A 21,679-nucleotide genomic window follows, 5' to 3' on the forward strand; every position below is an offset into this window, starting at 1 on the left:
CAGGTAGAATCTCTCAGCGACTTTTCTGACCAGAAATCCCGATTCGAAGGCATGCCGCAAATGTTCGTCGACCACAGAATATTTCTCCCCTTCGTGTACCACAAAATTACTCAATCCATCTCGATTATCCTCCAGGAAAAAATGGTCCCTCATTTGAAATAAGACATAATATTAATTGATCGACCAAATCCACGTTCGTAGACTGTGAATTTCATGCATTTATAAGAAAATTGAATGTGCAATGAATATAAACACTCCATTCAATGTTCCACAATGTTTCCATTCATTTACGATTGATACAGCAACGAAGCTTTCTTCGAGCACGTAAAAATATGATTTCGGCCAACGATCATATGTTGCTCGTGATCTTTTCAAGGGGCACGCGACAATCTTCCGGCCGTTGCTTTTTAAAGAGGTTCAACCGTCTCCGTCGGGACGGAATAGAAATCTCGCGGCAAAGGGACCGGATTCTTTTGTTCACTCCCCCGCACGCGCCAAACCAAGACGGAGCACCGAGGGGCCCCAATTACTTGTACGTATCCGACACGAGCTCCTCGATCTCGGACCCTACTTCACGGATCCATCGCACCGCGCCGCGTTGATCCATTCAAGATCTGACAGCTGGTACATCTTTTTCCTGAAAACCGGCTCTTCTCCGGCTTTTCTTTGCGATTTTTTTCGGGAGCCTGCGAATTACCGATAATTTCCAAAACACTACGACAATATTCACGTTCAAACATCACACTCTCAGCTTTGAGTTAGACAGAATAAAACAGGAATGCGAACCAATAATTGTATGATGCTTATTTTTCAGTGTATTTCATTGTCAGTAATATATGACAGAGTTTCCTGAACCTCTCACAATCAACAGAAAATTGTGCATACGCACTAACGATCCGAATGGGTTAAGAACAGGCGAATCATTCACTTCTGTCGGCGGATGATAGTCGAAATGGGAACAAAAGTCGAGAGGAACGTTGCAACGAGGATCGAAACGGTTTCACGAGTTTCGTAGGATGCGGGACAGCTGTGTTACGGCATGCCGTTCGCAGATCTCGTGTTTAGTAGGAAAGAATATCGAACAGGGATTCCGGGTAAATATATATGCGAAGCGTTTCGTTATTGCTGGCGAATTTCGATGCGAACACAAGGCCCCGCATGTCCTCCACTCGTAATTAGAGGCGGCCGCGGCCCCGTGTCGTTCCGCGTGCATTCTTAAACCCTTACGCCGAGGAACAAAGAAATCCGAGACAAGGGCACCCTCTTGACTCGTAATTAAAACCGAGTCAATAACGCGTACCCAAGAATAAATCAACGTGTGTATCTATGTGTGCATGCGCGTAAAACCGGATGCAAATTAATGCATTAAAATGAAACGAAGCGAGCCCTTCGAAAATAGGTCTCCGATATACACTCGTTTACTCTAACAATGAACAATTAAAACATCGTCGCCAGGAACTGACTTCAATTGGATAACATAATCTTGTCGTAAGAAAATATCTATTAGAGTGCCAGATTGCACACTTAACAAAAATGTTATAATACGTTTAGCAATGATAATAAAATTACTAAACGATGTCATTGTTGATCACAGAGGTTACTTTGAAATATTGTTCTAAAACGATGCAATTTTTCCTCCGATCGATCACGAGCACATTAATGGATGAGAAAAGAAAGAAAGGGAGGACATATAACATCCCGTAACGACTTCGTTACTTCGGTTTGACATTAGAAAAGGGGAAAGGATCGGCGTTTATAGAAAATGGTCGTTCCTACCTGGAACGACGCCTTTAGAAAAAACCGCAAAACGACACACGTCCCGACGCGATGTCAGACGAGGCGACGATTCACCCTAGTTTTCCTCGAGCGGGAAACACGTTCAGAGTATACGCAATAGGCAGCAGCATCGCGAAATTAGACCGGGACCGAATTGTTCGGGGTCGCGGGACTGGAAACGATTCAACTAGATTTTTTTCAAGAGTAGGCGAACGGGACCTCGATACCGGGAGGGAGAAAAACTTCTCTATTTTCTCTTCCTCCGTCAATTCCCTCCTTCTCGCTCTACCCGGCGACGCTCCGTTTCTTCTCGCTCGGCTTTATTTATCGACCCATCGCGACGAAACTGTGCTTTTTTTCAATTCCCACGTTCGCCGAGATCGTGTGCGCGCCCATCCGGAAGTCGTCTTCGTTAAACGATATTTCTCTCGTCGCAAAAGTTTTGCAAAATATGTAGCGCACCCTTGTTTGTCCCACTCGCCCCGGAATTCTCAAGGGCCAGATCGATGTACCGTCACAGTTTGGTTTTTATCCCCCGAGATCGAGATTTAATCTGCTTTGATCGCAAGGCGACAGCTTGATCGACACTTCTTTATAAAGAATTTCTCTCTATAAAGCGGGCATAAATTCTCCGGTCATACGTACGATTTAACGCGTCGCGTAAACGAATACTGACCCAATATTTGTCAATTCTGCTTTGTCGTCGAACGGTGTGGTCGGTTTGGAAACGTGGATCCTGGCGGTACGACGGCATTCAAATCACCTGAACCGACGGATAAATCAAGAATAATTAATATCGCAGCTGCTCTACGAAATAAGTAACAAACACGCGAGCGTGGAATAAAATAAGGACAGCTGCGGCACAGAATTATTACGGAGTAGGTACGACGATTATTCGCATCGATCGATAGACAACGAAAGGGTATGTAGAATACGTTGTACCACTGTCTCTCTCGGTAATAAATTTCCACGTTCCTGTATAGACTCGTGTCTATGTAGAGTCAACCGATTCTACCCGTTCGATGCATTCTCTCCGCCAGAGTATAAAATTTTGACACATTCAAGATAATGAAGAAGTAGGATATCATCTTTTTCAATTGATATATTAACAACGTGAATTGATTGAATTCATAATCGACTGAATTAAAATACTTAAATAGGTGTTTTCACTTCCAAATTTAAAAGATGGAATGTTAACACTAGAACTACTGGCGATTGACGCATATCTACTTCTACCGGAGGGAAAGTTTTAGAAAAATGTACTTGAGATGAATAATAATTATAAGAAATGCCAAACAAGTCATTTTTACCCTTTTTGGTAGAAATTGTTCTACGCTGAAGAAGTAAATAAGATTGAAGGTTTATACGTGCTGTTCTTTGCTTGAATAAGTTATTAAATCCTAACTGTTTCTCATGAGAACGTAACCGTCTTTTAGCTCCAAAATGTAAAAGAACCGAGTTTCCTCCGAGTAACCCCTGAAAAATCTTTTCATCCTCGTTAATCGAATGTTTTCACGGTGGCCGATGGCCACTGCCACTCCGTTCCGTTCTCGACTTGATCGTAGCCGGCGAGACTCTCCTTTTACAAGTAGATTTAAGGCGTCACGGGACATTAAGTGTCGTCGCTCGCCACCCTTCGACAACGCGCGAGCCCTGCGAGAGACGAATCTTCAAAGAATCCGTCAGTTCGCTGTCCGTCGTTAGGCAATTATCATAAATTCGCCGGTTCCCGTGGGATAGACGTCATTTCCAAACGGAGAACAAATATTTATCACAGTAATAAACCATCACACTTTCATGTACTGTCGACAAAATAGGAAAAAATATATCTATTTTTTATTTTATGAATGACTTTGATGTGTCATCGATTTGACTCGTAAAACTTGATTTATTGCTTCCTTAAATTATTCACCAGTAACAAAGTAACGGAAAAATATCACAGAATAAATCTGAACGCACCCTCTAGTCGTGAAACAAAAACTGCAGTCGTACTGATTGAACATATTTAGATAAGCAGTCGAACTGAGGGAGGCTAGCGGTATTTGTCCCGATCGAGAGATTAGAATTAGTATTCCGGTGGTACGGAAGTGTTCCTGCTCGTTCTACCCTCTGTTATCGGCGAAATCGATCGTGGCTGGGGGTCGTATGTTACGCTTAGCCTCGTGAAACGTGTCGCGTAATCGCTCGAGAGGCTTTACTTTTCAAAAGAACCTATTAATGTTTCGTGGCGAAGCGACGCGCCGCGTTTTTAAACCCCTTTTCATTGAACAAGTAGCGATCTCTTTATCCACGAATAATGCACAACCCCTACTTCACCATAGCTATAAAAATTCAATCAGGAATCGGAGAGACTTTACAAGATAAATCGTTAAATTGTTCGTCCGTTAAAAGCTAATAAATAATAAAATATATTCAAAAGGCAAACTTCATAATTCTACAGAATTCAGAAAATTAATGTTAATTACTCTGATGTCTTTGAATATTTATACGTAATTGAGATGGAATTTGCTTCCATTAAGAATCTTTGGTATTTCTTATGAAAATTACTAAGGAATTCTTGTTATAACAGTATTAAACTTAAGAAATTATTTAAGAATTCCATTTTACCATCTCGAGATTCGTGGAAGAGACTCGACCGTGGAGTGGAACACGTGCGCGGCACGTCTCTTTGTACGCGAAGTACGTACATCGAAGGAGACGGTTAGCAAACCGATCTCCCATGGGAGAAAGAATCTCATCCGACATTTCCATACACATACGAGGATGCCGCTTCCGTTACGAAAATAAAGCGCCTGTACCACCAGGAAACCAATACCAATACCATTTCAATTAATAGATTAATATCTATTATTTATACTGATTTATATCTGCAGCTTCTATTAAAGCGAACGTAGTATAATCCTGAATAGCATAGGACTTTAAATACTAAATTACATATTTTGATATGCTCATACAATGATTTAAAAATCTGTTTCTGATGAGTAATGGTTCTTCCAGGGAATATTACACCATCGAGCGTTAGGTTCCTCTGACTTTTTAGTAATGCTGCTGAGATATCGGCGCCTATTTGAACCGCGAGACCCGATCGATCGCTCGTCATCGTGTCGCGCCGGTTAGGTCCGCCGATAATGGGGCGTCATATGGTGCAACCGAACGGGATGTTGCGAAATCATTGGGCTTAATTTTTTCGGACAGTAATCGATCGAACGTCAGTGTTCATCGGACAATGGGAGGTCGAATACGGAGTCACCTTTTTCAATGCAACCACTGATTTCCTTTCGTTACGGTGCCCGCACCGAATAAATTGCTCCTCGGTGACTGGTGTCTTTTTCACGGATCACGAAATATAGCTCGGAGCGCGCCGATTGCGATTATTTAAACCCCATGCGGATAAGCGTCCGAGATAAGCGGCGTTCGATCATTCTTATCCCTCTGCGTCGTTGAACTCCAAATTTGCAATTAAACTCAACGACTCCAGGACTTTATTAGATGCTACACTTTGGAAATCTTGCCAATCTTGTACCATTTTGGTTGTCCTTATAATTAATCGGTACGAGAAATCGAGGTCCAATGATAAAACAGGAAAGGAACAGGAATAGTAGGCATAAGACGAGAAGATAGGGACAAAAGTCAAGATCAGTAAAAATGTTTCTCGTCAGGAGTTGGAACTTAGGATGTTTGTCGTTCTAAGGTGTCAATAATGTTGAGTTATTTCCTTATCCAACAGTGTCTCGTTGAAATCGTTGTTTCTCTCACAGCGCGTGATGTACACCAAGAGTTTTGACAGCGACCGGTTCGCAAACTCCATTAGACTTCGTCGTAAAACCCAATTATATCGGAATTTATCTCAAGACTTGCGAGTCTTCTATCCAGCTGCCTCGTAGAGAAGAGGGGCGGCGGATGAGACCGGGAGAAGAATAGGAAAGGTAGAGCACGCGTGATCGGATAATACGATACAACGACGATGAATGAAACGGAACGACAATGACAGGCTTGATTCGAGGACGAGGCCTCATTATCGAGTCTTCCGGATGCTTCGGTACATCGGATCTCCCGCTGGGAGCAGCGACTACTTACTTCCCGACCTGCCCTGAGAAACGTTTTCTTCGCTCGAACCACTTTCCTTCCCCCGGCCGGCCTGTCGATCGCACATCGACCGGACCGATGTTAATGTTTTACCCGTGGACAATGGGCGTGTGTAACAGCCGCGTTGCGACGTTGACGGGATAGAAGCTGCTGATAAGAGAGTGTAATTAGGTAGGCGTAGGCAGAACGGAGCTCGGAGAAAGGGGTACTTCGACTTTTCCATTAGCAGTACGCGCCGTTGTTCCAGTCGTGGTCACCCCCTGCGTTGGCCGAGGTGGTCAACCCCTTGACATACATTACAATGGGCAACGTAATGCAACGTGCAATGGTACTAATGTATAATTCACTCGGAACCGGTGACAAGAGAGGGCGTCGGGAGGAGGGGGTGGAGCGACGGGTAACGGGGTTCACGCTCTGTTAACCGAAGGGGGATGCACGTCAGTTGCCCCCGGCCGTTTCCCTCGCTTCTTCGTCAATCGTTACCTCTTTACATCCTCTAACATTGGCATTTTGTACTTGTACTAATAAATACTTAGTCGACAGAATTGATCATGGCAATATTTACTTGAAATATCTTTTAAAATCTGTATGGATGATAAAATTATGCATGAATGTATCCAATTGACAGGGAGAAAGGGGAGAAAGCTGCGTCTTTTCCATCCGGTCTCGCGGTAACGTTCCCTCTGACTAATTGGCAAGAATGACGCACGACCCTTGTAATTGCTCGAACGAGCCGAAGAAACCGAACCATGATATGTTTCTTCCTCCCGCAGTTCGTGTTCGAGCTTTTCTCGTTACACAAATATTCGTCGTTATCACATTACAACGGAGCTTTGATTAATTGAATAGTACCAGTTTTCCATGTGTATAATAATAAAGAGTGACGATTACTTGTCCACAAATGTTTTATTCTATTTATAAAACTGATTACGTAAATTACGTATAATTATACTATCAGTCTTTTTTTTAATATCTTGCCTTATGCATTAGATAACAAATTTTCCTTTTTATCAGATTATGTTTCGAGATTAATCAAGGTTTTAATATAATGTGGGAAGTACCCTGAAGAATATTTGTTGGAGCGCATTGAATCTATTTCGAGGATTGTCAAGCAACGATCACTGTGCCACGGTGATGAAAACTGCATCTGTGGTTTCGGTAGGAGCCCCGTTCGCGTTACAAAACGTCGGACACTGATCACTCCTGACGCATGCCAAGCTTTCTCTCTCTCCTCCGCGACGATCTCCCCAATCTCCCCATGCGCTGCCGAGATCCTAAAGTCAACGTCGCTTATAATAGAAACCGATCGATCATAGTTTTTTAACTAACATTATGTTTTTCTCTAAATACGATAAATCCTTTCGAATCTAGTCGAGTAAACAAGCTCGAGTCTCAAACTATGATACGTGTCAAATATCATGATGTATCGTGTAATACAAATTATCAACGTTCGATTGCACAGAAACGTCTACGTCGAGTAAAATCCAATACTAAATAATGTAACTACTGTTTCATCAAAGTGAAATACTGTTTGTAACCACTGCTTGACTCTGAATACTCGAATTGATTTCCTGCTTCCCTTTGACTGCGATTTCCCAGTTGATCAGCATCTATTATTTCCCTTTCAATGAGAACGTGGCTCGTTAAACTCATCGCGGAAACTGTTCGCTCGCGAAATCAAACAAAGCTCTGTTCCTGTTGAGAAAGAAGAAAAAACAGGAGAAACAAAGACGGGAGAAGAAAAGACGCTGGTATCAGCGAGAGACACCGGAGGAGTCCTGTCCCAGTGAGAGAAAGAGGATGACAGGGACACAGGCTCTGGTAATAATTTTCCCTGGATCTCTGGGCGAGCGACGTGTACGTGTCACGGCGTCGCGACGCAACCGTCCGTCTCCTCGCGACTGAAACACCAAAACTCAAGCTCCGGCTACACCAAAGTTTCTGGTCATTGAATTAGGACCACGTGCAATAATTTCTATATAAAACGTCAGTGCCGTCTTAAATAGTCCTTGGAGTCATTTTTAAACTATTAAACATCCATGACGATTAACTATAAATATATAGCAATTTATTATTAAAAGCATATACTTATTCTTTTCTCATTAATACGTAGATATTTCATAGTGAGTCAGTAAAAACTATCATTGGAAACAAAAAATTATTTCATCATTTTTTTTCGTGACACTATTGGTAGAATACATTCTTCTAATTTAGTAGATGGAAGAATCACAGTGGGATTCTATAATGAAATCAGTGAAAATATTCTTTCTGATAGAATTCATCAACTCACCCTGTATATTAATCAATAGACATTAGGCTTCTTACTGCAAAAGACTAGAAAACTTAGAATAAAGAATGACTACTATTAAAAAAAGGCTACAAGCTGAACTAATGACCATATTTGAAAATCTTATTGAGTCTGATAGAAAATTTATAGACAAATAAAAGAGCCAGTATGCGCGTATTAAGGATGCACACGAATTTTAGCGTAATAGACGTAGACAGTTTATTTTGAGGTAAATAACTCGGTGCGTAAAGTGAACGCGGAAAGCGGGTGGGCAACGAGGGAACAGCGGACTTGTAGCCGCCGGTTTTATTGGGCCAAACGTACGGTTGACAGCAAGAGTGACTGCGCTCGTAAAAGCTCCGTATAAATAAAATCGCCGGGAATATAATTGTTGCTGAGAGTCGGTCACCCCCTTCGTTCCGCGCCGAGGTATAAAACGCGAATCGGCCAATTGCCACGTTCTCCAACTTTCATTTCGTTTTGTCAGAAATCGGTTGCCTGATTCCCCTCGTGCTTTTGTCCAAATGTAACAAAGGGTTTCAAATTGACTGAGATTAAATTCTTAGCTACGCACGACAACGAAATCTGAGTCAGATGCACCTGGGAAAATATTTGAGCAAGGCTTCATATAATTTAAAAGTTTTCATTAAATTCAATGGAATTTGAATTAATCCTCCTCGGACAATGAAGATTGATGAAAATCATAAAACACATTCACAGAGACGTTTTTAACTTTAATCTGGTGTGAGTATTTGTTGTGTGTGGGGTACGTGCCACATGCAAGGAAACACCCCGCGAGTACGCGAGTAGAAGGATATCGGGGGGTTCGCGTTAAGGCGAAATCGTTACTCGACACCGTTGTGTAACGAGAGCCAAGCCGCGGCGATGAAGAAGACCAATGTTCCGGGACATAAAGAACTGTGGTTAGCCGTGTCCCTGAAAACCGAAACCACCGTGACGCCGGCGCCTCTCTCGTTTCTATCATCTTCTAACTTTGAAAATGGATAAATACATATGTGAATTTCCAATAATCTTGCTTCAAGATACAATCTATACAATATCAGAGATCCTCAAACGAACTTATATAGATATAATAGAAAAGTGACGTATGTTTCAATAATTGACTGATAGTCAGTTGACATTTCTGCTATCGTATTTGTCCTAACGGATCACACAATTTCATCGAAGATGAACGCTTTCTTAAATAATGGAGTAAACGAGATGATGAAATTTGGATAAGTGGTGACTCGTTTTTAACTATGAAGGGCCGAATTGAGAAAAGCAACAGAAGCCGTATCGTTTAGAAACCAATGAGCTAATGAAGGTGGGGCTTGCCGAGGAAATCTCCACCTACTCTTAAACTGCTCTATTTCTCTCTCCTCTCTCGGGTGCGTGTCTCCTTATGTTGAACGAGAAGCACGACGATCGCCCACAGATGAAGAGGGAAAGAGACTGCCGTACGCATACCAAGAGGGAGTTAGGGGGAGGAACGGAGAAGAGAGACAAATGAAAAGACTGAGGAGGATCTTCAAGTACGTCTTAACTCGGCCAAGTCAGTTGGCATCTCGCCGCACAAACTAATACGATGACTTCGTTTCACATTTTCACGAAACGATTATTCGGCCAGATCGATCGACCAGTTGTGATTTACGCGCGAAACGGATAAAATCGGCGAGCTTCCGACGGAGTCGTCTCCTTTTACTGTGAGTGATCATTGTTTACCGCGCGAGGGTGTCCGCGACGGAAGATCGGGAACAGTAAACGAAGACAGTTTTAAAGATAACCAGATTTTGTTTTGCACAGCTCACGGAAACGAATATTCAACGGTGAATCGTTTCGAGAGACCTAGAAGGAATTTCACCGGGGGTCGATTCAAAGGAGCGATAGAATATTCTAAATGCCTTTCCACTTCGCAAAGATTTTCTTTATGGCTCGAGCCATCGGCAATTAATGTCACGAGCTGGTAAAATACACGAGGTTGCGATCGATTTATGGATCTATAAAGAAAGGCATTTATAAGCGAGCCGTGGATAAACAGAAAAGCGAATTTGTTATTTCATCGTTTATCATGAATTGAATTAAAGTAAGCGACGATCTTAGGAATGTAGATTTCGGTTCTTTTTTTTTACTTCCTGATTTTCATGCTGCCAGCATTGAACGCGGAAGGAGTTGAATTTAACCGAACTACCATCGCAACCCCAAACAACTTTTACTTACATCGTCGCCGATGTGCAATGAGAATTCAATGGAAACGATTTGTAATTAAATCTGTATGTTAAGAGGATCATAAACGACTACGAAAAGTGTTAGATCTTATATTCTGACTATACGTATATCGTTCAGTGAAACGTTTACAGTGGCTGTTAAGTTATACATTATAATTTGTTGTTGAAAAGAAACATAGGATGTTTCTGGTGGCGTTGTAAACACGTTGAGCCACGTTCGGATGGCACGTGGCACGAGGAGCTTAATTGCCCCGTCACGCTACACCTCCAGAACGCTTCAATCAAGATTTTCAGAAGCAAATTGCGCGTGAAAAAAACCTGCCAGTGTATCTTCCGCTCGTAAATAAAAAAGACGGGTCCGCACTTGAATAATCATTTTCGTCCCGACGAACGGCTCGTTAATTTCGTTAAACTCGTGAATCGCTTCGTACCAGATGTACAGCAGGAGATGTCGTTTGCCGTTTTATTGAAGATATCCGCATCTTCGAATAATTTTAGAACGATCGACGATTGAAAACTGGTCCTCGACTAAATTGGAACTGCTTACTAAATCGTTTTTCGACTGAGTGCTTCGAGTTGAATTTCACGAAGGAAAGAAGGACAAGAAAATGTTGTGTAGAAACCCAGAGCAAGGGGGGAACAACGGGGTAATAATTTCACAAGTGACGAATCCTCATGCGCCGCAAGATTTCACGGTCTCACGGCTGTTGTCGACACCGACACACTCGTTAGGTAAGAATTCCGAGAATCGATCAATTTGTTACACGCCGAATATTACGTAATACGAAAAGAATCGAGTGAAATATAATTCTTGAAATAATCAGTTTTACTTTTACAATCAAACGTTATATGAAATTCATACGTGTTGTAAACTTAATATTCGAAACGAGTTCATCCGACGGCGACAGACGAGTTAATGCGAATCATATTTTTACCTTCGCCTCGGCGCAGTTTCCGCGCGTTAATTCTCAATTTACGATCGGTTCGATTGCATCGAAATCGCGCGTTTTCAGTCATGTTGTTCGCGTTATGCCGCTTTGATGAGTGCCCAAGCACAGCGGAGTCATTCAAGAATAGCCACGTCTGTGCCGCTTCTCTTCTCTTTGCCCTTTTTCTTTTTTCCAAACCGCTGCTTCTTTATCGCAAGCCGCATCTCAGGATATTTTGCTCGATACTTCGTTTTCTCTCGACGGAGAGAGACGGTACAGCCGACTGTCCGGTCCCTTGCGAGTACAGACGTGTTTTGCATAGAGTGCAACGAGAATTCGACGACACCGACGAGCAGGAGGCCGAGGAGAAGTAGGACAACGTTCTCGGCGCAGCAGTTGGCCGCGTTGGAAAGAGTGTTCGAAAGAACTCATTATCCGGACGCTTTCGTTCGAGAGGAGCTTGCGACGCGAGTGTCTCTATCGGAAGCCAGAGTCCAGGTAACAAACCCATTATCTTCAAGTAAAAAAACCATTTCGGAACTGAACGTTCACGCATGGCAGAGAACTGAAAGCGTTGTATGTAAATGCAGTCAATTTGTGCAACTTAATGTGAGAATCGTTTTGAATACGCAAAGGTTTTGAAACTGCATCAACGAGTCGAGCGATTTATTCATCTCAAGAGTAATATAATTTTGATTGCAATATTTATATTAATTATAATTGAGTAGCTTGGGACGTGCTTGAGAGGCACACATGGATCGTAAAGGGTTAATAACTGAGCAAAATTGTAAACTCGGTAAACGTAAATGTACATAAGTATGAAAAAGAATAAGAAATACGTAACGATGCGAACTACAATAGCTTGACACTCTTCAAACATGTTACATATGAATCGTTTGTTTTCTCCGATGCTTCTACTCGGTGAACAGACTGACTGTAGAAGTGCGTTGGACGAAAAAAGCGAAGAATGAGTTTTAGAGAAAAGTATCGTGTCGCTGGTAGGCCAAAATCACATGTGTTCCTTGGGATCACGGTGACCGGAGTTAGAAGGGAGGCAGGCAGAACAGACAGGCGGACAGGAAGGCGGCGGTAAAGAGAATACAGGCGGGAGTCGAGGAAAAAGAGGGACGGAGGGTGGAGGTCGCGGATAGCTAGGCAGAAAATCAGAGGAGACAGGTTGTCAGGGGCAAGGAGCTATGATTAGCCTGGTAGGATAGTTGCACGGTTCCAGTCGGCATCTGTGGTTGGCATACGCGACGCGTATCTAGCACGTGGGCTCCGCGGAGTGCACACTTTTCGTCGGTTGCCCGCCGCCGCCGCGTCGTCGATCCATCCGCCTGAACGTGACTGTTGCCGTCCCACGTCTCCGCCGTAGATACGTCTGCGAACCCTGCGGACTATACGGCTGCCAGGAGCCGTCACGCTGTCCCGTCAGTCTTCCCTGCCCTCCACTCTTTGCTCGTCTTACCGCGCCGCGGCCCTTCCTCTGTTCCGTTCCCTTGTTCTCTTTTCTCGTCTTTCCTCTCCCAGCCAACAAATTAAAGCTGTTGATTTATGACATGCCTGAATACTTACCCGCGAGACGTCCGAGGTACGCGAATTAATAAACTAATTGAAAATACATAGAGCGAAACTTATTGATTTAAGGCGAGAAAGTCTTTTTAACAAGCGTGGACGTGACATGTTATTCGACTATGAATTCGCAAGTCACTTTTGATTAATACTTGAAAACGTCTTTCCCAGGTATGGTTTCAGAATAGACGAGCCAAGTTCCGTCGCAACGAAAGGAGTTCTGTTATAAATCGAGGCGTCACTCCGTGCAGGGAAGCAGAAACGGCCTTGCCGCTGCGACCCATTAGAATAACGCAACCGCAAGAGAACAACTCGCAGAGTTTACAGAGCTCCCAAGTAGCACAGTACCCGTACGGTGACTATTGGAGATCGTCGCAGCACTACACCTCCGTGCAGAGTGCCACCTGCCATGGTTTTATAAACGGTAATTTGGGAAATGTGAATCTACCCCCGTATCACCAAACAGAGATTCACGGAGGACTCGAAGGATCCGCGATGAACGGTTTAAACGCGCTACGCTTCAGAACGCATCCGTACGGCACCGCGTACTCTACGATGCACGCGAGCATGTAACTTCTTTATTTTCCTCTCCTTATTATCCTTATCTCGTGGTGCTTGACGATTTTATAGGACACTGTACGTATTTATGAAACACCAAAGGTAATTTAATTGTACAACTTTTTACGTAACGAAATAAAATAATGTAATACGAAGGACCAACCGATCGGATGCGAGTTGAAGCAGCGAACGCATACAGGGTAATGGAAATAACTTGAAATGTTATTTTGTAGAACTGAAACAATTGAATAAATGATAAAAATCGTAAATTTATTGTTTCCTTAATATGGAGTATCAATACAGGAAACGTTATGTTACCCTACAAAGTTTTTGTGAATTACGTATGTATACAATATTAATCATAAAAAAGAAGGAAGATGTAAGTACGTATACTGTGGAAGAACGGGTCGTTTACTCGTTGCGGCAAGACAGACACTTATAGTTGTAAAATGAGTACAGTTATTACGGAATTTATACGAACATTGGCACGAAATTAGAATCGAAGTCTCATACATTGGTCACGTGTACGTTAGAAATTCACGCGCCCGACGTGTTAGACACGTGCGATCGTCCTTAAAAAGGACTTGCCGCTAACACGTATACATTCGTTACAACGCTAATCGAACTAGATCCACGTAAAAAGATTCAAAAACATTTTCTTACGTACTAATCAACCGTCAAAAAATTCTTAAACACGAAGATACAGTTTCCGGTATTATACAGTTACTTGTACATTTTGCACGGCGTTGCTCCAGTCCACCTTCGAAGGAACCAGATAAAACGCGGGTGCTATCTTGCTTCCACACGGACACTGACTGCCCGCTATCCAACTGAACGAGCCCAATTTCGTGCCACACTTTGGACAATTCAGTTTCCCCTCGACATTGTGGACGATGTCGGGCATCCAGGCAAGTGGCTCCACGAACAATATCTTCGTGCAAAATTCTCGGGGCTGACGCTCCTCTTTCTGAACAGGTTCCAACGGTTCCTGCGTTGCTTTTGATTGTTTCGACGATTTCTTTGTACTTATATGTCTCCAGATCTGTCTCTCTTTCGGCATGTGCGGTAAAATGTTGCTAGCGCTTGCCACGATCCTACGGCACTTTTTACAACGGTAGACCGTCGGCTCTGGATGCACAGTGACCAGAGCCGGATCTGGTTTTATCAATTCTGCGCAAGTTTGCGGTAAAATCTTCGCTTTTCGCATCTTATCCGCCGCGATCTGCAATCTGTACATCTTGAAGTGTACGTTAGTATTATTTATCCCGCAGCCCATCTCTTCGTACAGTTTCAACTGTGCCAAGAAGCCGGCGTTGGGTCCGACGAAACGTCTCTTCTCCTTCACAGCTTCGAACGCGTCGCGAAAACTTCTTCCATATTTTTTCATTATGTACGCGATAACGATTGCAGCCGACCTCGAGACGCCGAAATAGCAATGTACTAAAATGTTATTGTGCGTTTCTAACGCGTGATCTATGAACTCGTAAGATTCTTCGAAGTGAATTAGAAGATCTTCGCGAGGCATGTCAGTAACTTGTATGTACTTTATAATCAGATTTGGCGAGAATTCTTGAATCTTCCGAGGAAGAGGACAGGAATCTACGGTAAGTATATAATTTATTTTAGTTTCCTTCAGCCACTCAATATCTGTGGCAGCCGTGAGATTTCCGAGGTATAAACCAGGGATGATTTCGTCATAGCTCGTGGGGCCAGCATCAAAATCTTCAGTAGCTTCTTGCGCCATGCTGATTATCCTGGAGTAAAGCTATAGCACATACCTGTTTATTGACAATTGATTTATTCTTTCGTTTCTAATAAAACACACACATGTAAAATAAATCTATATACACCATCTTTGAAGAACTTTGAAATTAACATTTCGATACCGTAACTCAGGTGAAATAACTTGTCTAAGAGTTCTAAACACAGGTTCTCACATAAAAGAACATAAAATTCCTAAAATCCATGCAGGAAGCATACTTCAACAGTATTGATCGTATCGTTCATTACCTTGTTTAAACGTATCTTAATTATAGAAGCTCGATCACGGAATCGATTTTATAAACATTGTTTGTATAATACCAAAAATAAACCTTGGAGGCAACATGCTTTATAAGAAACATTTGATTATTCATTCAGAACACGATATGTTTTGATATTAACATATTTTATGATAACTCCGTGCATTTTTCACGTATTTATTAGATTCTATTAATTTATTGTTGCACATTGTAAGGCAATACAAAAAATCTACAACTTCACATGAGCACAGTAGCATAATAAAACATTCGGTTCGCCTGTCAATGTATGTGAAATATGGTGAAATACTGAGATACCGTGCCGCACCGTGGCGCTTTCGATAACCACAGAACAAAAAGGAAACAGAGAGTACACCAAGATTTAAAAAAATGGGAAACGATATTTCAAACAAATCAATTACAAGATTCATTGAATAGTGATAAAAATAAATAAATAATGTTTTCCTAGAATTTGGTTATCCTTAATTACAGTTAAATGCAGTCGTTCTTTCACATTACGGTTTCTAGCGAGCCACAAGCCACAAGCACGAGTCGACGCACAACATGGCTGCATCGCTGCATAGCCACAACCACGCACAAACAGACGCGTGCAGACGCGTGATAAACAAAAGTTGTTACAACCTGAAACAAATTAAATCGTGTTCTTTGTAGACAAATTCAATTAGAATATTTTCGAGATGAATCCAACGGAACCTACCAGTACAGAAACTTTAAGGTAACGTAAAACATCGTGAAATAAATTTCTTCATAAAATTCTGTTGCGTTACACCGGTCTCAATTAACACAATATTATTTTTATAGTCATTATTACTTAATGAAGCTTTGACATTTAGGATAAAATACACATAGATTTGTCCAGTTTTTATTACGGTAATTTACCTATAGGCTAGGTTAGTAATGATAATGAAAAACTGAAATCTTTTGTTGCATGTTATTACGATATTTCCAGCTCGAAGATGAAAGATGTTATCGATGTATTGGCTATGCAACGAGAAAAGAGGAATACTTTGCAAAAAAGTATTACAATCGATTATATAAAAAGTAACGACAGTTTTACAGTGTCACGGTTCATATTCGAATGTGGTAGGCATTTCATCAGTTTTTATATATTTCACTGAAAATAGGTAAATAAAGATTGACAATAACTTTTTAATAATTATAGGTTTGAAGTTGGAGGCTCAACCATTAACTATTGCTACAGCTGCAATTTTATACCATAGGTTTATGAAAGAATCTGCTCCAGGAGGTTACGATAACTATGTAAATATCTCATTCGTACTAATCACAATTTTTTTTATACGTTTATATCAATAGACATATATATATATATATGTTTTAGTTGCTCGCTGCAACTTGTCTGTATTTAGCGGGGAAAGTGAAAGATGATAATCTAAAGATAAGAGACGTGATGAACGTATCTTATAGCACGTTGCACAGAGGATCGCAACCACTGGAATTAGGTGATCAATACTGGAGCATGAGAGATGCGATTGTACAAGCTGAACTTCTGATAATGCGTATGCTTAAATTCCAAGTGACCCCCGTTCATCCACACAAAGTAAATATTATTAATTTCTGATTTTTTTCGAGACAGTGGGTAAAACGTGTACTAAATAACATAACATTGTTTCAGTACATGCTGCACTATCTAAGATCTCTTCAAGCCTGGTTTGGAGAAGAAGAATGGTCTAAATACCCCGTCGCAAAGACTAGTATGGCACTTCTGCAAGACTTCCATCATTCCCCAGCCATACTCGATTATCCACCAAATTTAATAGCAATCGCTTGCATTAATTTAGCTCTACAGATCTACGGTGTAGTAGTACCGTTAATGGATGAATGCGATCAACAGCCTTGGTTCAATGTAAGAACTTGGAACTTATCGATTGGTACAAATGTTAAATTCCTCGTGATTCGATCTCTTCTTCTTTTAGGTATTTTGTAAGGAATTAACGCGAGATAAATTATGGGAAATAATGGAAAAAGTTATGGCAGCGTACGACGAGGAACCAGAGACGAGAGACAACTGAAGGATTTTAGCGCTTTTACTGACATTGCAATTTAATACAAAACCATCGATCTTCTCATGAAACTTGGTATTGGCAAAGTACAAATATAAGTCAGATCATTGAAACATGATAGTTTTGATTTTCTCTTTTGTATTTTTCTATACCATTGAAATTGTCTTTTAGTTAGAGAATAACATTTAAAATATATATAAAGAGAAAGCGAGCAAACATAAAATCTGTTTTTATATGATCCCTCCTTTTATAGTAATTCTCTAATAAATACTCAGACCTAGACCGTAACAAAGAAACTTTTCTTACACTTACCATAATACATGTATTCAAAGAATGAAGAAAACATGACAATAATTTCAGTAACTGACCATTTTTAGTTGGATTTCAATATTTTCTGAATCCAATAAAAAGTTTTCATTCATAGATGTAGATTCAATACACGTATAGCTAATAGTCTGATTACTATACACATGTGTGCATATTTACGTACAATTATTGATATTTTTGATGAATTTTGAAATAATACACTTATAACTATCATCGCTACGTTTATTATTAGTTTTTGTATGTTTGTGTTATGTATTTATGTACAATTTAGTAAAAAAAAAATCGAGTTATTTATAGTTTCTGGTAGCCATGTTCGAACTGTGACTGTGACATTCAACATGGGCGTTTCTTTTGTCGTCTGCAAAGTGTCAAATGCTTTGCGAACAACAAAAATGTTAAAAATTAGTGATAGATTTTAGCCGTCGAAGGACTTTGAGTAATTGTTTACGTTACTCACGTCAAATGCGCCGGAGTGTAGATCTGATAGATGCCTGTTCGGGAAAATTACGATTGTACTCGGTAATGGCTATGACTCAGTACCGAAGAACATCTTTTCAAGGTACCGCGACTACGTTCAAATAATTCTAGTGAACGAATCGGGGAAATTAAAGTCGATCATTCTTGTAAAATTGTATATATAATGATCTGATCCGAAACGATACGAGACCTGTTTAAATAGACGTTAAAGTCCTGCTGTAAAATGGGAGGGTTATACTGTGTCCAGAAATGAAAGTTGTGCGATGTTAAAGTGTTTTAAATAATAAAATTGTTCAACGCGCGGTCTACACGGTCACAAGTTGTGAAGAAATGAGATATTATTGCTGGGCAAAAAGGAGAATGTATCTGGTATAAGAAAAGTGGGTTGACTTATTTAGTATCGGAATCAGCTGATCTCTTACATTGACAAAGGATCACCAATACAATCGATACGAACGAACAATTTGACTGTTCTGATTCGAAGACAGTGGACATGTGAGAGTTAAGAAAATATATATAAATATCGTATTTTTGAACTTAGTTTCTCGATTACTCGGAAAGGATAAATTAAAAAAATGTCAGCAAACAATTCGATCATAGCAGCCACCGCAGCTACGCTTAGAAGTGGTAATCTACAGAATCGCAATTCTCAAAGATCTACGCTTCTGAAAGTGGTAATTTTGGGTGACGGTGGTGTTGGCAAATCCTGCCTCATGAACAGATTCGTGTCGAATCACTTTGACGAACATAGTTTTCATACGATCGGAGTAGAATTCTTAAACAAGGATATCGAAATTAATGGAGAAGCGTACACATTGCAAATCTGGGATACGGCTGGACAAGAAAGATTCAAGACTCTCAGAACACCTTTTTACAGAGGCTCAGACATTTGCTTATTAACTTATGCCGTGGACGACAGAACGAGCTTTAAAAATTTAGCACTGTGGAGATCTGAATTTCTTTATTACGCCGATGTTCAAGAAGGGTCGTCGTTTCCGTTCATTGTAGTTGGGAACAAAGTAAGTCGGGATGGGAGGATATGGAAACACGACACAGTACTAATATGAAATGTTTTTTACAGTTGGACGTTCCAAGTTCTGAGAAGCAAGTTTCTACGGAAGAAGCTCAAGCTTGGTGTGCAGAAAATGGTGATCCCCCGCTTGTAGAAACGTCGGCAAAAGATGCGACCAACGTCGAACAAGCTTTCGGTGCAGCCGTAGCTGCTTGGGCACAACTCGAAGCTAGGCTAGAGAGACCAATAGTAGAAGATACTGTCGACCTTTCTAAACAACAATCTCCTCATCGTTCAAGTTGTTGTATGCCTGTGTCTGGTGCTGAGTAGGTTACAAAGATATAAGATATTAAATATTTTTGTTTCTACAACGTAATGCATGAAATATTCTTCTAAAAGACTCTCAGTAATGATCTGATCGAGACGTGCGATAAGGCCGTAAACAAATCATTTTTGTAACGCATAGCTGGCATTTTTGGGATGAACTGTTAAAATTCATTTGTACTACGTTACAAATTATGCCAACACTCACAAGTGATCATTATTATATTTAGGATAGATAAGGGCGTTATATAAGTATATAAATTTTATTCCCTTTCTCTTGACCTGAACAATATACTTGTTTCTTTTTTATCATACGAATTAACACAGAACCATTGGCAACATGATTACAAAAAAGTTTACCTACATAATTACGTACTGAGTCGATAGGAATATTAGTTTCATTAGTATAGTAACAGGTTTGCTTGTAACGTACTTTTTCTTCTAGGTCTAACAAAATTATTTGAAGACATTTCTTGCCTGTCCACAATAGTTTCTTCGTGACAAGGTGAAGTTCAATGTTAAAAGTAGTTTTTCGTCTATGTTCGTTTTTAAATGATGCAAATTTTGTGTGTTTCTTTCTGTTGCCAATGAACTATAGTTACATTTTTATAAACGGGACTCGGATTTTGTTCGTTTTCTTGTCTGTTCAGTTTCGTTGAAATTAGAAAATTCACGTTATTCGTGAGAGGAGAGAATAATGTTGTATGATTGATATTTCCAGAATACAGCTATAAAGTGTAAGGTCAAATTGAACGTCCTACTCGTATCACGCTTTGTGCAGCTCACGAGCTACAAACAGTATTTTAAGTGTTTCATACACCATTGGCTTGTGATAAAATAATAAGAGTAATAATCATTCTCATCAACTGCTTTATGAATAAGGAACAAACATATAAAATGTAATTTAGCTTTTTAATCTAAATTTGCCTTATCTTTGCAGCACAAACTAAGGGCAGTGGCAGTAACATATATTTATCATAAAAAAATTCTCGAAAGCATCTTATATATATATATATATATATATATATATATATATATATATGTATACTATAAATATTATATATATATAGATAGGTAGATAGATAGACAATGAAATATCTACACTATAGAGCGTACTCTGCTGCTCTTGGAATGCCCTGCAGTCGGTGTTTAAAGATTTTCCTACAAAATGAATAATATTATATATAAACACATGAAACAAAGCTTTTTGTACAATCTTGTACGTATAAAAATGTATGAACGCATTTCTAAAGCACTGTAACTTATTAAAAGCTACCTAACACTTTAGCAATGCTTTACATACAAGGAATAATAAATAGTGAAATATGACATGACACCATTGTAATATAAAATTATTTTCAACGATGAAGCTCGCATTAATTATATAAATGTGACATGCATGCTGGTGCTTTCTGTATAGCTACACGTGGAATATATCCTCGGTTCGGTTTGGTGCAAAACTACGTATAAAGTTTAATCATATCAAAGTGAAAGCATTTCAAGCAGTTATCGTATATTTAATCAATTCTGTATGAATCGAACGTTTCGCATCGTCATTCCCACACGAATGTCGTAAATAAGTCTATGAAACTCATCATTGTATAATACATCTGTAATATTTTATTGTCTTGTATTTGTCGAAATGATGATGATCAAGACTCTCATGGTATGTCTTAAATATTAATTTATCTCTACGGTTTATAAATTTTATAACATTGAAAATTGATTTTGCTACGAAAACGAAAAAAATAAAGGTACTTTGTGCTTATTTAAAAATGATCAAATATATTGGTATAACGTCCTTCTTGTATTTCATATTTCTGCTTTTCTATTTCTTATATTTTACAAATAAACGTAATTTTTATAGATTAACGTCCTTAATAATACAATTATAGATAACCGTTATATTATAGTACATCATCGTGTATGTAATAAAAATTTAAGGCAGCAGCGCATATTTTTTTCCAAACATTAAGCGAATAATAAATAATCACAAAGTTACAAAAAAATTTTTAAGTGTCGCGCGTTAAAGTTTGGAGACAAATA

General features: G+C 40.0%; 4 protein-coding genes and 1 long non-coding RNA gene across 12 annotated transcripts in view; 3 read left to right on the plus strand and 2 right to left on the minus strand.

The window, feature by feature from the left end:
- Window positions 1-8,030: 8,030 nt before the first annotated feature.
- Window positions 8,031-13,677, plus strand: LOC108627863 (paired mesoderm homeobox protein 2). 3 transcript variants are annotated; one of them, XM_026817030.1, is made up of 5 exons: window positions 8,031-9,852; window positions 9,953-10,232; window positions 10,301-11,106; window positions 11,626-11,801; window positions 13,047-13,677. In XM_026817030.1, the coding sequence occupies exons 3-5, from the start codon at window positions 10,983-10,985 to the stop codon at window positions 13,446-13,448; spliced, it is 702 nt and encodes a 233-aa protein (XP_026672831.1). In that variant the 5' UTR covers window positions 8,031-9,852; window positions 9,953-10,232; window positions 10,301-10,982; the 3' UTR covers window positions 13,449-13,677. The 3 variants fall into 3 exon arrangements, with proteins under 3 accessions (XP_026672831.1, XP_026672824.1, XP_017884904.1); XM_026817023.1 differs by having other exon boundaries at window positions 9,953-11,106; XM_018029415.2 differs by having other exon boundaries at window positions 8,031-11,106.
- Window positions 13,678-13,682: 5 nt separating this feature from the next.
- The window catches only part of LOC108628506 (dual specificity protein phosphatase MPK-4), a 12,921-nt gene continuing 4,924 nt past the window's right edge, over window positions 13,683-21,679 (minus strand). The window contains exons 1-2 of one of the 6 annotated variants that reach the window (XM_018030440.2): window positions 15,444-15,761; window positions 13,683-15,198 (exon numbers count right to left, since the gene is read on the minus strand). In XM_018030440.2, coding sequence (XP_017885929.1) covers window positions 14,149-15,177 — 1,029 coding nt within the window. In that variant the 5' untranslated portion in view covers window positions 15,178-15,198; window positions 15,444-15,761 and the 3' untranslated portion in view covers window positions 13,683-14,148. The other 5 variants (XM_018030431.2, XM_026816979.1, XM_026817000.1 and 2 more) reach the window with 5 other exon arrangements.
- Window positions 16,096-17,613, plus strand: koko (cyclin Q). Its single transcript, XM_018030453.2, has 6 exons — window positions 16,096-16,187; window positions 16,422-16,555; window positions 16,635-16,732; window positions 16,812-17,030; window positions 17,106-17,336; window positions 17,407-17,613. Exons 1-6 carry the CDS (start codon window positions 16,150-16,152, stop codon window positions 17,500-17,502), a joined length of 816 nt encoding a protein of 271 aa, XP_017885942.1. The 5' UTR covers window positions 16,096-16,149; the 3' UTR covers window positions 17,503-17,613.
- LOC113464823 (uncharacterized) lies at window positions 17,500-17,952 on the minus strand. Its single transcript, XR_003389684.1, has 2 exons — window positions 17,862-17,952; window positions 17,500-17,770 (listed from the first exon to the last, which is right to left on the minus strand). It is a non-coding gene; the product is annotated as an uncharacterized LOC113464823 (long non-coding RNA).
- Window positions 18,150-20,508, plus strand: Rab9 (RAS oncogene family member Rab9). Its single transcript, XM_018030466.2, has 3 exons — window positions 18,150-19,316; window positions 19,379-19,635; window positions 20,079-20,508. The coding sequence occupies exons 1-3, from the start codon at window positions 18,873-18,875 to the stop codon at window positions 20,095-20,097; spliced, it is 720 nt and encodes a 239-aa protein (XP_017885955.1). The 5' UTR covers window positions 18,150-18,872; the 3' UTR covers window positions 20,098-20,508.

The sequence above is a fragment of the Ceratina calcarata genome, unplaced genomic scaffold, assembly GCF_001652005.2.
Source record: "Ceratina calcarata isolate Rehan_Ccalc_2016 unplaced genomic scaffold, ASM165200v1 scaffold127.2, whole genome shotgun sequence".
NCBI lineage: Eukaryota > Metazoa > Arthropoda > Insecta > Hymenoptera > Apidae > Ceratina > Ceratina calcarata.

What these genes read in the sequence shown, in the direction of transcription:
- LOC108627863 (XM_018029415.2), top strand. Translation starts at nt 10,983, where the DNA reads ATGTTGTGTAGAAACCCAGAGCAAGGGGGGAACAACGGGGTAATAATT. An exon ending in GACACCGACACACTCGTTAG is followed by an intron (nt 11,107 to 11,625) that starts GTAAGAATTCCG and finishes TGTTTTGCATAG; the next exon opens with AGTGCAACGAGAATTCGACG. An exon ending in TATCGGAAGCCAGAGTCCAG is followed by an intron (nt 11,802 to 13,046) that starts GTAACAAACCCA and finishes CGTCTTTCCCAG; the next exon opens with GTATGGTTTCAGAATAGACG.
- koko (XM_018030453.2), top strand. Translation starts at nt 16,150, where the DNA reads ATGAATCCAACGGAACCTACCAGTACAGAAACTTTAAG. An exon ending in ACGGTTCATATTCGAATGTG is followed by an intron (nt 16,556 to 16,634) that starts GTAGGCATTTCA and finishes TAATAATTATAG; the next exon opens with GTTTGAAGTTGGAGGCTCAA. An exon ending in CAGGAGGTTACGATAACTAT is followed by an intron (nt 16,733 to 16,811) that starts GTAAATATCTCA and finishes TATATGTTTTAG; the next exon opens with TTGCTCGCTGCAACTTGTCT.
- Rab9 (XM_018030466.2), top strand. Translation starts at nt 18,873, where the DNA reads ATGTCAGCAAACAATTCGATCATAGCAGCCACCGCAGCTACGCTTAGA. An exon ending in TCATTGTAGTTGGGAACAAA is followed by an intron (nt 19,317 to 19,378) that starts GTAAGTCGGGAT and finishes TGTTTTTTACAG; the next exon opens with TTGGACGTTCCAAGTTCTGA.